This window comes from Heptranchias perlo, chromosome 1, assembly GCF_035084215.1.
Source record: "Heptranchias perlo isolate sHepPer1 chromosome 1, sHepPer1.hap1, whole genome shotgun sequence".
Classification (NCBI taxonomy): domain Eukaryota; kingdom Metazoa; phylum Chordata; class Chondrichthyes; order Hexanchiformes; family Hexanchidae; genus Heptranchias; species Heptranchias perlo.
In genome coordinates this window covers 68152717-68170035 of record NC_090325.1, presented here as the reverse complement: position 1 = coordinate 68170035, position 17319 = coordinate 68152717, and the positions used below count along the sequence as shown (strand labels likewise).

Below are 17319 nucleotides of genomic sequence, written 5' to 3'. Positions count from 1 at the left end.
AGCTAATGAATTTAAGCATAGTATTCCAGCACTTAGGGCATTTCAAAATAATGCCATTTTCCTTTTTAGTTAACTAGGACAAATTATAAGTAAATATATAAAATTAAAATTAGGATGAAAGAACAGTTATAAGTTATAACAGTTGTAAAAATTCTATACCCCACAGATTATATACACGGGGTTTGCTGGAGTTGCTTTTGAATTCATGCAGTTGGTCTTGGATTGACCATTGTCTCACCAGGAAAGATCTAACACAACTCACAACTTAAACTGGTCAGGTTCTACCCTTAAGAATGATAAAATGCACACTGTACACATGATTACACTCTAAGTTAATGTAGAAAACCGAATTATTATACCTTCCTGGTAATGAGGTGATTATATTCTTTGTGGATGTCACAGTCTGCTGTTAACCCCTTTTGTGAGTGCCAGTGTGGAGCATGCTTACAATAGTCATCAGCATTCTCACAGTACTTGATCCCTGCAGTACAATTTTTTATATCAGAATTGTAGTTAGTACACATTATGTTGTAGTATTTTTATATTGAATAATAGATGCTGTTCAATGTTGCTCAAGAGCATAGCTTTCTCATTTAGTTCTGCTGATGCTTTATTGTGACCTTGTTCCTGTGTTTTTAATTCATCAGAACCTCATGATTGAATTCCCTCCTTTCACAGTAACTACATCCATTGTATCCATTATTCTAACTGTTATTGGTGCACTTAATGTAATCATTATGTTGCTAGATCAATATATTGTCTGTTGTGCTATTTTTACTTTTGTTTTTGAAAGTTTATTTTGTGGAATACGCCATTCAGGTCTCAAACCAAAAAGGTTAAAATTTTAAAAAGGGAATAAATTATGTGTTTTATTAAAAGCCGAAGAGCTCAGAAGCTCATCTGTGTCTCGTGGTTAAATTTCTCAGTCACCTCAACATTTATTTCCAAACCATCACGAACATAGTATTTGTTTATGGCTGATATTGTGACGAAGTTGACCAACACTGAATAGCTTATTTCTTCAAAGTTTATACCCCACAACAAATAGTTTTCCTTAATAATGGTTTGAGATTTCAAATAGTTATATCACAGTTTATTAGTATGTTTTATAACTTCTCTGACAAGGGTGAAACAGAAATGAGTGAAAAGTAATTTCTTAATGTGATGAAGAAATAGATAGTCTAACATTGAGACTGTAATGAATGTGCACCTTGTACCACTGCTACACTGTTCGAGCAAATGTAACTGTTTTCTATTTACTTGTATGAAATGTAATGCATCAGGGGGTCCCAACGTCCTCCAACTGAAAGTCTGCGATGCTGGTCCATGGGTTTGACTCCTTTGTAAGTGACATATGAATAAAAATCTGCCTGGTTTTATTCCCTATGGTCTGTTCATGTGTGCTTGCAAGATTTATTGACTTTTGTGACAGACCTGTTATTGTGCACGTGACATGATTGTTTCAGATCAGACCCTCTGCCCCAGTAGTTAAAGCTGTGAAATGTTGGAAGCTCTCAGTTGGGAGTCATTATTATTTGAACCCTATCCAAGACGATATAATATATATAGAAACCAATCTCATTGATGATTAATAATTTAATTGTGCCTGTCCCAAAATCCAAATCTAAAAAAATGCAAAAGCTAAATATACAAGATTTAAAATATCACTAGCCCTATCATTTGAAATATGTTTTTAAAAAAACTTTTGTCACATTTGCAGCTTTAAGTGAATGTAGTAATAACCATTTCTCTTGATCAATATAGGTATCATTCTGTAAAATGCCTAAAATCAAACTATTGTATCATTGACCTGTTGTTCACATATCAGAGCATTCTTGCAAAGATTCAAATGGGCTTTAAACCAATTGTTTTTTGATCAGTGGTAATTAAACGTGGCTTGATGAGGTTTTTTTCATGTTGCTGTCTTCACCACAAAACAAAACTTAAAAAGTCTTTTGAGATTTAATTTTTAAACTGGAGGTCCATTTTTTAACCTCCACTTTCCCATTCATATGTTCCCTGATTTTACTCTCTTCCCCCAAAACACGGAAAGCTGTTAATTTCACAACATGGTGGAAACATGCATCGTCTTCACTTTGGGATACCATTGTAGATTGAGTGGACATATATTAATGTTTTTGTGATATGCTTGCCCTAAGGACCATGGAGAAAATGGTCACTGAAGAACAAAGTATCAAACCCAACACCCAGCAGTTTGAAAGCAAAAGCACAGTTATATCTGTTCCCTATTGGCCAGGGTGCTGAAATTCCAAAGATCCTGCTCCACCACGAGACTGCCAGTCAGCTGCAGCAAAGGACAAAGATCCTGTCCTAAATCACAGGGACAGGACATTTAAGTAAACACAGCAAGCAATCCACACTTGTATGGGTGCAGCAGAGCCTCCCATCCCAACTGCCAACAGGAAAATTGACGCAGCGCCATGCTGCCCTAATAAGGCCAAAGACATACGGACATTTTTAAAATTCTTTTGCGCAAAATGTCACCAGTGCCTGTCTTCTAAAGGTCACTCTGGGATTGATTGCATTTGCTGGGAAGCATTTTGGGGTTTTTATTAGGCTTACAACAAAACTTACGCCAGCTCTCCATTGGGCCTGTGGAAACCCTTATGATTTGTCCTCCAACTTTCCTCCTTGGTATGAGGAAATGTCCAGCCTCTGCGCTACTTTATCTGGCTTGGAGAATGTAAAGAAATGTATTCTTAATTCCTTGCACTGATTGACCAAGATATTACTCTGTAGCTTAACCAATGGGGAGCATGGTTTGTGTGGGAGTAATTGTCTCAGTTGTTACTCCAGAATTAATATAAATATATGCACCTTTTCAATTTGTCTCCTCTGTAATTAGAGTATGGAAAAGCATTTTGTGTTTTCCAAATATTTTACAAGCCATTTGGAATAACCTCAGCAAAAATTAAATATTCCAAGTAGAAAATTGAGCATGCTGATTGAATAAGCATCATGTTAATGAGCTGTCGAAGGCTGAGGTATCACAAAATAATCAGTTTAAATATGATTTTGGACTATGAATTTTTGATCTTTACGATGATTGCCCACTTGAAACTTTTGTTGACTGCTGCATCTGTTATTTTAAATCAAACCTATACTGATCACTAGAAAGGGACCCTGTGAAGCATCTTACAGTGTACTGTAACATCTAACTTACTTTGACCATGGAACCTCTGCGCAGGAAGTTTGAAACAGTAACATACCATTCCTCCTTCAGTTTATTAGTATAAAAGAAACTTAGCATTTTCAAATGATACACCTACTGAAATAAAGAAAGCAATCAGTATTAGCACAAGAAACAATTGTATGCATTTATCTGTAACCAAACCAGGCATTATCTGAATGTTTATATTATTGTTGCTTAGGTGATAATTTTTGTAAATGTTTACTGTTTGCTACAGTGAAAACCTGTTTACCTCCCTGGAAGCTACTTAAAGTACACATAGTCACAAAACCATTCCTTATTGTATTGTACAATACCATTACGACTAATGGCACCTAGGCAACAAAAACACCTAAAATATCTCTAACCTCAAGTAAGTTTACTGTAATTTTACAGTAGAATGGAGAGGCTATTTCTGTGTGTGATTTTTCCCATTTGTGAGCCAATTAATGAGCTACCTTATCATTATTTTTCAAAGCATAAACAAGATGCCTTCAGTTTTGTTCAATTAACTGTTTTGATGATGGGAGTTTAGTCAACTGGATTTCTGCTGTAATTCATTGAGTCTGAGGTTTTAATGTGCATGATTTAACTATTAACCTTCTGAGTACTGGAATACAATGGATTCCTACATGTGCAGGCAAAAAGCTCCAGATGAGCTGATTTAATTTATTCCTTACGTTCTGTTTCTGACATGATACTGCAAGGGAGGAGAAAACCATCCACACTCAGTACTCACAGGGCTAAAGAGTTCCCTAATGCCTCTCCTTAAATCCCTTAATTATTGATGCAAGCCAGCAGCACATGCATGGCAAAATGGCTATGCTTGCAGCAACAATGCTGTTAACACCTTAGAAACCTATTTCACTAAAAGCCTTGATTTCCTTTTACAGCAGTACTACAGTGGTGTCTTGCAAAGTGTGTTGAATGTTTCCAAGGTTATCCCAGCAGTCCTAAAGTTGGTTAAAAAACAAGAGCGCCATTGGTATTCCTTTTAAAAAATCAAATTGTTACAAAGAATTGAACATTTGTTTCTTGTTGATTTTTCCTGCAATTCTTTGTTTAAGTTGCAAATGCGATGACATTGTCCACGGTACTGCCTTACAGCAGTTACTAAACCCAAGCAGTGTGAGGGAGCTGATCAAACAGCAGTAGAAACTCACAATTTCCATTAACTCCCCGCACCCCCCCCGCCAATTTCAAGTGTGTGTATTAATTCAGCTCCTCAAATTCTCAAGCTCATTAGCATTCACAATTTCAACAAAAATATTCAAGAGGAAAAAACTGCTTGATAGAAATCAACCTAATGATGCTGCAGGTTATTAAAAATGATAAGCTAGAATTTATTATTGTTTGTGATCACATGCCTAATGCATTCACATGACGTTCCTCTAAGTTAAAATAGCGGACAGAGGAATGTCATACAAACACGTTAAGTGTCCGATCGATACTATTGCCAACAGTAATTTATAGCCTAATATTCAACAGTTTTCAGAAAAAATGAGTACAATTTCCTGATATATGAAAATAGATTTTAAAAAATCAAGCCAATCTTCCAAAATAGCACAATGCAAGATATGCCATTTGGAATAATAATTCACATTAGGTAACTTAGTGAAGAAAGCAAGGCAAAGTAAATGCAAATCTTAAGACAGGTGGCAATGAATTTAAGAGGACAAACAGGCAGACTGAAGAGCAGTTCAAAGGATATTGTAATTGATAATTCTTTGGAACATTTGAGTCTTTTAAAAGGATACTGACGGTGACAGCATCCCTCTTGAAATACTTAAACATCAATAACAATGTCCCATTACAGTGAGAGAACTTTTCATTCATTTATCCCCTTGGTACCCAGTGAGATGAGCATAACCTTTGTCTGCTTGAGATTTTTTTTTGATTACTTTGTCCCTGTTGATAGGATTAATCGCCATCAGAGACCCGGTTTGGTTTCAAGGAGATCAGAACCAGTGCTTACATTGGCGGTAGGAAAGTAAGTGAATGTAGTAGTTGTTCCTTACCATAAATGCTAACGACTAAACCCTAGGCAGCTCCCTTAAAACTAGTAACTGTCGTGTTTATCTAATTGGTTCACCCGAGTGCTTTGCAGATAAATGAAGAGAAGGCTGAACAGACAATTGGGATTTTCTGTTATCACCCTGCCCTTTCCTTTCCCTTATTGTCAAATTGTTGGTCTATTTTATTATTTTATTAGATGTTCCACAAAGATTGAATCTTAAACTGGGAAGAATTAGTCATACGGCTTTTATGAGTTTATACCTGTGAAATTCATAACCTCTTTTATAAGCAACATTTATAAGTGTTCCAACAAAGGTTACCATTACTGATTCTATTTTGAATTTTACTGTACTTTACATTGGGAAGACCAAGAATGTTGTTTTATCTTGTTTTTCATGTCACAACGAAAAAGTTTTTGGAACAATGATGTTAAATCTATATCACCTAAATTAAAAGTTTGTTTTTGTTCTAAATTTTTCCTGGTTCATAGACTCCCAGCCCTTTGCAGCTGCGTGGACATGGAATCATGGAAGGAGGCCATTGATTCCATCATGCCTGCCCCAGTACCAGCTCTTCAACTGGTGCTATCTATTCTAATCCCATTTTCCTCGTGTTACTTTATATTCTACCTAATTCCCTTTTAAATTATATTATAATCTTTGCCTCAATGGTTACTTGTAGTAAACCATGCAGGTGACTGTAGACATTTTCAGAGCTCTGGCCATACCAGCCATGTAAAGAATTAACTGAGGTAGAACCACTGGCAGTTTTTGCCCCCATATCATTGGCCAAACGCTGCATGCTAGCTGCTGCAGTTGATGGTGCAGCCAAGGTCGGCAAGTTGCAATCTGAGGAGGAGACTGTGTGCAGATATCAGTGATATCAAATCCAGGTCTTTTGGCTCCTTTTCATTAACAAAATAAAATAGAATTTTCTTCAAGTGATGAGATGCAAAGCTTTTTCATGAAGATTGATTCCTTTAATAGCTTTAGTATTGCATACAGCTGAAGAGACACATCCAAATAGAACTTTAATATCATATTAGTACAACTTAGTAACAAAATATGTATCGATTTTCTAAGCACAAGTGTGAACTTGCCAGATTTGGCACTAACCTTTCACCTGTAACCAGACAAATGATAAAATCCCATTCTTAAAACAATGTTTATTTTTCTAATTGCAAAAACCCTGTGACTAACTCTGAAGTGGAACTATGTGAAGTCCTTAACCTGAACTTCCTCTTTGACACCTGTCAAGTACTTTTGTTTAGATATTGATGGGTAAGCAAGAATAATTGAGAAAATAATCATCTTGAGAAGTTCAGATAATGTTGAGATCAAATCTAGAGTGGTCTATTGTCATCTGAACCCTCAACCGAAATTATTTTCATTGTAATCATATTAATCCATTATTCTTATACCGTATAATAATATATATGTATATAGCAGTGTCGTAAAATTTAAATCTGTCCTATCGAAACTGTGTAGAAGATGGGATTTTATTCGATGGACGATGCCATCGATGTCCTAATCAACTGATGTGTGCTATGTCTTTTTGAAAGATTCAATCTATGACGTAATCGCTGCAGGATTACAGAAACTGAATGTGTCGTAAAATACTGGGAGATAACACTGCTTTATATATTATACAGATGTTAACTATCTGTTATATGTTTTGCTTTACAAGTGAAGGCAAGACCACTACTGAGGAGAGCTGCATGGAGAAATGAATTTCAATCCTTTTCTGCATCGCAACCTTTCATATTTTGGATGACGACAGCAGCATTTCTGCACCAAAATCAAAAAATATAATTTTTACATTGATAAATGTGGAAATGGTCCATGGTTCTGTAATAACTGTGACATTACTTTGTAATCGCAAATCTATTCAAATGTACAGAAAACAATCAATAGAATTAACAAGGTATAAAGGGTTGTTTGGTATTTATTTTGAAATCTGACTTAATTCACTCATTCCTGAAAAGATGAAAAGGAGTGGTGTTGAGTATGAAAGCCTGTACACTGAGTGAAATACAGTGATATTGTGGTAGGAAATGCTTCCTGTTTTATTCCACTTCTCCTTAAACTGATTTGATCACACCTGATGATACAGACTGTATCTTAGTGCTTGATATGCTACATAAAGTCATAAAGAAAACTGTTACTTTTTATCCACTAATTTAACATAGAAAGAAAGATAAAAGGAAAACAATAAAATCAAAGAATGAGTGAGTGGCTACTCAGATGAACTAGATCTTCAAGAGGATATAGAACAATGAGTGGTTAACCCATCCATCATCTCAGATGACAATCTCCAGCAGCCTTCCTCTGAAAGCTTAATTCTGTGTACAGTGGAGGTTTCATATGCAAAATTCAAACTTTATATAATTGTATATATGTGCTGAGGAAAGATATTCAGGAAATAGTAGTTGATGTTAATCAGTATGTTACCTCAGGAGGATGCATTTTAAAAAAAATAAATGTTAACTTAATTAAAAATACATTTTATTAATGATAGAGTATGTTTTCTAATTCTCATTCCCACGCCCCCAAAAAAATCCAGGTTTCAAATGAGTGAATAAAAAAAGTCATAAGAATAGAGTTATATACACAGAAATGTTCGTAGCATGTAAAATTCTGACTGCTCATCTGCTGATGAAGTGCCACTCTGCAGGGCTGATAGCACTGATTTTTTAAAATAAATTGTTCTTGGGATGTGGGCAACACTTGCAAGTATTTACTGCCCATCCCTAGTTGCTCTGAGGTCAATAGTCAACCACAAGATTCAGCCACATAGTGTAGGACTGGAGTCATATGTAGGCCAAACTGGGTAGGAGTGGTAGCTTCCTTTCTCGGAAGCGTGTCAGTGTACCAGTTAGGTTTTTACAACAATCCGTCGGCGTCATTCTTTTTTATTTGTTCAGGGGATGTGGGCGTCGCTTTATTGCCCATCCCTAATTGCCCTTAAGAAGGTGGTGGTGAGTCGCCTTCTTGAACCGCTGCAGTCCGTGTGGTGAAGGTTCTCCCACAATGCTGTTAGGAAGGGAATTCCAGGATTTTGACCCAGCGACGATGAAGGAATGGCGGTACATTTCCAAATCGGGGTGGTGTGTGACTTGGAGGGGAACGTACAGGTGGTGTTGTTCCCATGCACCTGCTGCCCTTCTCCTTCTAGGTGGTAGAGGTCACAGGTTTGGGATGTGCTGTCCAAGAAGCCTTGATGCGTTGCTGCAGTGCATCTTATAGATGGTACACACTGCAACCACGGTGCGCCAGTGGTGGAGGGAGTGAATGTTTAAGGTGGTGAATGGGGTGCCAATCAAGCAGACTGCTTTGTCCTGGATGGTGTCAAGCTTTTTGAGTATCTGGTGCTTGGCCACAAATTACCAGATTTATTATTTGAATTAATTTATTGAATGCAATTTCACAACTTTTCTTGGCAGCTGATCTGTCCTGGCTGTCCTTTATTAACAGGTGTATTTTTAAATGCTCAATAATTTATCTCGAATTATGGATTCTGAGAGTTAGCCCACAACTGACTTTAGACTGACAAGTCTATACTTCATGAACAAAGATATTACATGTGCTAAATTGCATATTTAAGGAGCATTGAAAAAATTTGTTCTGTTATTTCCTTCCTGACTTCTTTTAACAGCTTAGGTGTTGCTCAGATTGGAGAAGGGTTTGGAAGTGCTCTACCCAGTGATCAATTTTGGGTTGGCGTTATTTATATATATATATATGTGTAGGTATAGGGAACACAATCTCAACTTTTGCTGATGCTAGAAATAGGGTTATTTGAATAAAGGGATGGGTATCCACATTATTTACAGCGCTCCATGGTTGTCAACCTTTTGGGGGGCTAGGAATTTCAGAGCAACACTTTACCGTCCTGTCGGCAGATCCGTTCTGGCTGAAGATTGCAGGATTCCTGAAGCAAAGACTATTATTTCAAGATTGCCGTGGGGATGCTGACATTATGGGCCCCATTTCCACTGGGATGATATTCTAGCAATACAAATGCACCTATGTTATGCAGGAGTACTTTGCATTGGTGCCAAAAGAGGTGGAACTGGCAGGATTTCTTGGCGGGGGGGGGGTGGTGGTGATGTCATCCTGGCTCCTTCTCCTTGAAATGGGGGACAGTACTCGCCCCACCCCTGTCCAAATTTTTTAACATTAGATATGGGATGGAAACCTGGTGGAATTGAGTCCCACCTAAATTCTCCCATCTCCCCCCCTCAATCCCCGATTGATTTACGCCGATGCAGAGCTCTCTGTTGACCAGGAATTTCTGGGCCATGACCTTTATTACACAGCCAACTCAACTAACTACATGCAACTGTCACATGTACAAACATTTCCCAGTGAGAGGGAACAGTCATGAAACTTGCTATGCTTGGCTATTAATACAAAGCTATTTCAGTATTGATATAGTTACTATAGGTAATAAAAACAGAAAATGCTGGAGAAGCTCAGCAAGTCAGGCAGCATCTGTAGAGAAAGAAACAGAGTTAACGTTTCAGGTCAAAGACCTTCCATCAGAACGGGAAGATGTTAAAAGAGTTAAAGTTTTTGAGCAAGTACAGAGCCAAGGAAAGGTGGGGGGGAGGGAAGGGAGGAAAGAACAGAAGGGAAGGTCTGTTATAGGGTAGAGGGCACAAGTGATTAAATGACAAAAGGGATGATGGTGCATGGCAAGGAAGGTGGTAATGGAACAGTTTAAGAACCAAAAGATTGATCAGGAGTAGCTGTAAATGGCAGCAGCAGAACCATTACCAGCACTAGCTGACTGAAAAAATGGGAGCAGTGGTTATGATCTGAAGTTATTGAAATCAATGTTGAGTCCGGAAGGTTGTAAAGTGCCTAAACAAAAGAGGAGGTGCTGTTCCTCGAGCTTACGTTGAGCTTCATTGGAACAGTGTAAGAGGTCGAGGACAGAAAGGTCAGAGTAGGAATGGGAAGGGGAATTAAAATGGCAAGCGACCGGCAGGTCAGGGTCATGCTTGCAGACAGAGCGGAGGTGTTCAGCAAAGCGATCACCCAGTCTGCGTTTGGTCTCCCCAATGTAGAGGAGACCGCATTGTGTGCTGCACATACAGTATACTAATTGAAAGAAGTACAAGTAAACCGCTGTTTCACCTGGAACGAGTGTTTGGGGCCCTGGACAGTGGGAAGGGAGGAGGTGAAGGGGCAGGTGTTGCAACTCCTGTGCTCACACGGGAAGGTGCCGTGGGGAGGAGAGCAGGTGTTGGGGGTGATGGAAGAGTGGACTAGGGTGTTGCGGAGGGAGTGGTCCCTTCGGAATGCTGAAAGGGGAGGGGAAGATGTGTTTGGTGGTGGGATCGCGCTGGAGATGGCAGAGGATGATATGTTGAATATGGAGGCTGGTGGGGTGGAAGGTGAGGACAAGGGGGACCCTATCATGGTTCTGGAAGGGAAGGGCTGTGGGCAGAAGTGCAGGAAATAGGACGGACACAGTCGAGGGCCCTTTCAACTGCAGTGGAGGGAAATCCTCGGTTGAGGAAAAAAGAAGACATATCGGAAGCACTGGTGCAGAAGGTGTTATCGTCAGAATAGATGCGACGGAGAAACTGGGAGAAGGGAATAGAGTCCTTACAGGAAGCAGGTGGAAGGAAGTGTAATCAAAGTAGCTGTGGGAGTCGGTGGGCTTATAATAGATATTGGTTGACAGCATGTCCCCAGAAATGGAGATAGAGAAGTTGAGGAAACGAAGGGAAGAGTCGGAGATGGACCATGTGAAGGAGAGGGAAGGGTGGAAATTGGAAACAAATTTGATGAAATTTTCCAGTTCGGGGCAAGAGCAGGAAACGGCACAGATACAGTCATCAATGTACCGGAAAAAGAGGTGAGGGAGCGGACCTGAGTAGGACTGAAACAAGGAATGTTCCACGTATCTCACAAAAAGGCAGGCATAGCTCGGACACATACGGGTTCCCATAGCAGCACCTTTTATTTAGAGGAAGTGAGTGGAGTCAAAGGAGAAGTTGTTCATCGTAAGAACAATTTCAGCTGGGCGGAGGAGGGTGATGGTGGATGGGGACTGGTTGGGCCTCTGTTCAAGGAAGAAACGCAGGGCCCACAGGCCATCCTGGTGGGGGATGGAGGTGTGGAGGGACTGGACAACCATGGTAAAAAGGACACAGTTAGGCCGGAGAACTGGAAATTGTTAAAGTGGCGGAGGGCGTCAGAAGAATTGTGGATGTAGGTTGGAAGAGACTGGACAAGGGGAGGAAAAATAGAGTCAAGATAGGAGGAAATAAGTTCCGTGGGGCAAGAACAGGCTGAAACGATGGGTCTCCCAGGGCAGTCCTGTTTGGGGATCTTGGGAAGGAGGTAGAAGTGGGCCGTGCTGGGTTGGGGGGCTATGAGGTTGGAGGCCGTGGAGAGAAAATCTCCAGAGGAGATGAGGTCAGTGACGGTCTGGGAAACGATGGCTTGATGTTTGGCGGTGGGGGTCGTGGTCCAGGGGGAGGTAGGAGGAGGTGTCAGAGAGTTGGCGTTCAGCCTCCATAAGGTAGAGGTCTGGTTGCCACATAACAACAGCGTCGCCCTTGTCAGCAGGTTTATTGACAATGTCAGGGTTGGACCAGAGAGAACGGAGTGCTGCGAGTTCAGAGGGCGGTAGGTTAGAGTGAGTGAGGGGAGTAGAGAAATTGAAATGGCCGATGTCACACCGGCAGGTCGCAATGAAAAGATCAAGAGAGGGTCAGAGGCCAGAGGGACGGGTCCAGGTGGAACGAGAATTCTGAAGACAGGAGAAAGGGTCTGCTGTGCGGGGGGGATGACTCCTGGTCAAAGAAGTGGAGATGAAGACGATGGTAGAAGAGCTCAGCATCATGTCGAGCTCGAAATTCATTGAGGTGGGGGCGTAAGAGGATGAAGCTAAGGCCTTTGCTGAGGACTGATTGTTCAGGGTCAGAGAGGGGATAGTGAAAACATGACAAAGGGAGGGATTGTATCAGAGGAAAGTGAAGGGGAAGAAGGATCAAGAGGGGTGTTGGTATCTAAGAGTTGTTGAAGCTTGCAGTCCTTGATACCCAAAAGGAAGAAGAAAAGTTTTTTGTTAAAGCACCGGATGAGGTGAAGGATGAAATGGAACTGCGGACCAGGACAGCTCTGATGTAGAATGAGTCGGTGCTGCTGCAGAGAGAGGTCAAGAGTGTTCATGTGGCGATGCATGGAGTTGAATGTGGATCTCAGGAAGCGGCAAGAGCAGTGGTTTGAGGAACACTGAATATCATGGAGATATCTGTAATCACAGGTGGATCTGAAACATGAAAGGTGGAATTTAAGTTGGAAACCACGTGGAATAAGTTGGAACTGGAGACAGTTGCTGAGGAAAGAGATGTGGCTGTGAAAGCGAGTTTTAGAAGAAACCTGATCAAACACGAGAAGGGAAACAGAAAGCAATGAAGGTTAACAAGATAAAAGAGACAAACGGAAATTCCGTTGGAGAGAAGAGCAGAACTTCTTCAAGGTGGGGGTTCCAGAAAGAGAAGTGGCCGTGAATTAAACACTAAATCAAAAGCAAAATACTGCAGATGCTGGAAATCTGAAATAAAAACATAAAACTCAGCAAGTCAGGCAGCATCTGTGGAGAAAGAACTGGAAGATGTTAAGAGTTTTTAAGCAAATACAGAGCCAAGGAAAGTTGGGGGGAGGGGGGGGAAGAACAAAAGGGAAGGTCTCAGATAGGATAGAGGGCACGAGTGATTAAATGACAAAAGGAATGATGGTGCAAGACAAGGAAGGTGGTAATGGGACAGGCTAAGAAACAAAAGATTGATCAGGAGTAGCTGTAAATGGCAGCAGCAGAACCATTACCAGAACTAGCTGACCGAAAAAATGGGAGCAGTGGTTATGATCTGAAGTTCTTGAAATCATTGTTGAGTCCGGAAGGTTGTAAAGTGCCTAAAGATGAGGTGCTGTTCCTCGAGCTTACTTGTACGTCTTTCAATTTAGTATACTGTATCTGCTGCACACAATGCGGTCTCCTCTACATTGGGGAAACCAAACGCAGACTGGGTGATCACTTTGCTGAACGTCTCCGCTCTTACTGCAAGCATGACCCTGACCTGCCAGTCACTTGCCATTTTAATTCCCCTTCCCACTCCTACTCTGCCCTCGGCCTCCTACACTGTTCCAATGAAGCTCAACGTAAGCTCGAGGAACAGCACCTCATCTTTCATTTAGGCACTTTACAACCTTCTGGACTCAACATTGATTTCAATAACTTCAGATCATAACCACTGCTCCCATTTTTTCGGTCAGCTAGTTCTGGTAATGGTTCTGCTGCTGCCATTTACAGCTACTCCTGATCAATCTTTTGTTTCTTAACCTGTCCCATTATCACCTTCCTTGTCTTGCACCATCATCCCTTTTGTCACTTAATCACTCGTGCCTTCTACCCTATATCAGACCTACCCTTTTGTTCTTTCCTCCCCTCCCCTCCCTCCCCCCCACCTTTCCCTGGCTCTGTACTTGCTCAAAAACTTTAACTCTTTTAACATCTTCCCGTTCTGGCAAAAAGTCATCTACCTGAAATGTTAACTCTGTTTCTTTCTCCGTAGATTCTGCCTGACTTGCTGAGCTTCTCCAGCATTTTCTGTTTTTATTTCAGATTTCCAGCATCTGCAGTATTTTGCTTTTGATTTAGTTACTATAGGTAACTTGTTCCTAACAAATCTTAGAGAGGCAGCTTTGTCTTTTCAGGATGTTTTCAAGCAGGCTCCATTTCTGGAATAACCACCTATAAAACTCTAGTTTGGAGCACCCTGTTAGCTGCTTAAAATAAATAGTTTGTCCTGCAGCATAATCTTTAACAATGTTGTTTTTGCAGGGTTGTGTTCATTTTTGTTCAGTAACATGAATTATGTTATCATATCAGGGATAATATCATTTTTGTTCTATATATTTTCAGTAACAACAGTATCCCTTTAATTAGTAAATCAGATTGGATTTGCACAATATATCTAACTATAATCACCTTTTTGGAAAAGAATTGCACCAGTAACTGATTTTTACTTTACATTCTGCCCTTTCAAATACAAAATGTAAATGATATTCATGCAGATGTGTTTCTGAAAATGAAGTCTGGAAGGGTGATTAGCTGGGTTACATGTTTTAATAATTTTCCCCTCTCGAGTTTACTGAAACTATAATAACCATTACTCAAAGTCAAAGTGCCTCTTCTGGCCCTGGCTATGTTTAGAATAAATTTTGTTTGGATCACATTCCTCCTCACTGGAGTCATCACACGTACTCATCACACGTACTCGTGATGCTGCCACTTATCAATATCCAGACTAGGGCAGAAAGATGCCTCAGTGGTATCTGTCACAGGGCAAAGATGTCATGTGTGACGTGTCAGTTAGAGGATTGTTGCCTCAGACTTTAAGATAATGCAGCTCCAATTTTTAGCTCCTTACCTACTCTGAGCATAGCTCAAATTATCGTACATAGTGGAATGGCTGTTTTGGCGAGCCTGTTGGAGATAGTGCAGGTGTTACAATATAAAGTGCTGTCATGCAGCTGGGATTTGCTGCTAATGCAGGAAGCATTTCTGTTGTTGAAAGCTGATATCCATGCACACAGATGACCTCTGTGCGGTTCACTGTGATCGTGGGGGCTTTGTAACAGTATTTACTTTTATTCTGCACGGGAGGCTAATGCCACATGCTGTTAGCAAAATGTCAATATCAGCTGGTCCCATATGTTTTATCAGCTTGTGCCCACCGGTATATCGCGAACATAAGTGAGGCTCTGTGGTGTTTTATTAAAAGTCAAGGCTGTCCCTCGATGATGTCCAGGAGTCATGAATGCGATATTAAGTTGAAGAACCATCTGGAAGAAAATCATTGAGAAAGAACATCTGAATTATATAGAATTTTACAGCACAGAAACAAGCCATTTGGTCCAACTGCTCTATGCCGCTGTTTATGCTCCACACAAGCCTCCTCCCACTCTACTTCATCTAACCCTATCAGTATTAATATGTTAAATATTATTAACATATTAATACTGTGCTGGGACCACTGTTGTCCACAATTTACATTAACAATTTGGACTCGGGAATTGGAAGTACAATTTCAAAATTTGCGGACGACACCAAATTGAGGGATGTAGTTAATACAAAGGAAGAATGCGTCAAAATGCAAGAGGACATTAATAAACTTGCAGAATGGGCGTGTAAATGGCAAATGAATTTCAAAATAGATAAGTGTGAGGTGGTGCATTTTGGTAGGAAAAATAAGCACATACTGCTTAGATAATAGTCTAAATGGGGTAGAGGAGCAAAGGGATCTAGGGGTAAAGATACACAAATCAATAAAAGCAGCGGCGTAGGTTAATCAGGCCATTAAAATAGCAAACCAAGCACGGATTCATTTCTAGAGGGATAAAACTGAAAAACGGAGAAGTTATGTTAAAGCTTGAATCGAACCTTGGTTAGACCACATTTGGAGTACTGTGAACAGTTCTGGTCTCTATATTATAAAAAGGATGTAGCGGCATTGGAGAAGGTGCAAAAATGATTCACAAGGATGATGCCAGAACTGAGAGGATATACTTATCAGGAAAGGCTGAACAGGCCGGGGCTCTTTTCTCCAGAAAAGAGAAGACTGAGGAGTGACCTGATAGAGGTCTTTAAGATAATGAAAGTTTTGGTAGGGTAGACATAGAGAAAATGTTTTCGCTTGTGAGGGGAGTCCAAAACTAGAGGTCATAAAATATAAGGTGATCACTAATAAATCCAATAGGGAATTCAGGAGAAACGTCTTTACCTAAAGAATGGTAAGAATGTGGAACGCGCTACCACAAGGGGTAGTTGAGGCAAATAGTATAGATGCATTTAGGGAGAAGCTAGATAAGCACATGAGGGAGAAAGGAATAGAAATGCTGATAGGGTTGGATGAAGAGGAGTGGGAGAAGGTTCGTGTGGAACATGAGCGCCAGCATAGACCAGTTGGGCTGAATGGCCTGTTTCTGAGCTGTAGACTCGATGTAATTCGATGTATTTGTGCAGGATGTACCAATATAAGTAGATATTCTTTGAAAGAAAAATAGGAACTCCATAGATGCCAACTTTCCAGTCTGGTTTCATGATTCGTTCTATTTCAGTCACATTATTCACTCCTCCAAAAATCAGGAATGCCGAGAAAAGCCTTTGTGTTCTTCAAAAAATAGAAGCTCTGGTTTGTAATGCCTTGTTGATTCTCAGGATCCTTCCTGCATCGTCTTGGATGAAATTTTTTTTTAGTTCTAAAGGGAAGAACATTTAACAGTGAAACAAGATTGTGTCCTAGAACAGAGGCACATTTAGCATCTGTGGATGTTTAATATTAAAGATATGGAGAAAGCTGGGCTCTAACTGGCCACCAGCAGTACCATAAAAACATCCAATGAACTACAAAACAGTCACATTACACAAAAAAAATCCAAATAACCGTGACATTTTCAACCTATGTTTGAGGTTAATTCTTATTCTTCTTCCACAAATTTCAAAGCTTTAAGCAAATTAGTTGGACTCTGCTCAGTGTTTCCATTAAGTAAAGATTCAAATAAGCAAAATGTCCATAAAAAAGAGCTCAAGTTATGTTGTATTGCTCCATTAGTAACTTTTCAAGCACAATCAGTTTCTCGAATAGCCTGGTGTGAATTGCCGTATTGGCTGCAGTAGCAGGTTAAGACTTGTTCATTTGCTGCAACATGAGTCCTTTTAATGCAGTTTTCATATCAGTATCATAACATGTATTAAAACTATCAGAATAGTAATGTTTATAGTGATAGACCTTATGGACAATGTGAATACATTGTGATCCCAGCATTGCATCTTCCTCTATGAATAATTATGAAGTGTCTCTCAAGACTCACTGTACTGAAAATAAGGTATGAACACGTCAGCCCTTCAACTGAGTTCATGGTGCCCTCAGATGAAAATGGTGCTCCCCCCCGCCAAACAAAGCCACATCTGTGACACTGTTGTTCAGGTGCCAGGAGTATTGTATTCATTCTAAATTCACTTAACACTGTTTCTTAGAGAAATGAAAATGTTCAAAATGAATAATTGTTCTATGTGATTATCCTTAACAC

General features: G+C 40.0%; 1 protein-coding gene across 3 annotated transcripts in view; it reads left to right on the top strand.

Annotated features, from left to right (window-relative positions):
• pde4d (phosphodiesterase 4D, cAMP-specific) overlaps nt 1-17319 on the top strand; it is a 642699-nt gene that overhangs the window by 488576 nt on the left and 136804 nt on the right. Inside the window, exon 3 of one of the 3 annotated variants that reach the window (XM_067986372.1) lies at nt 5109-5180. The exons of the other annotated variants lie outside the window; for them this stretch is intronic. Coding sequence (XP_067842473.1) covers nt 5109-5180 — 72 coding nt within the window. The remainder of the gene's footprint in view (nt 1-5108; nt 5181-17319) is intronic. 3 annotated transcript variants of the gene reach the window in all.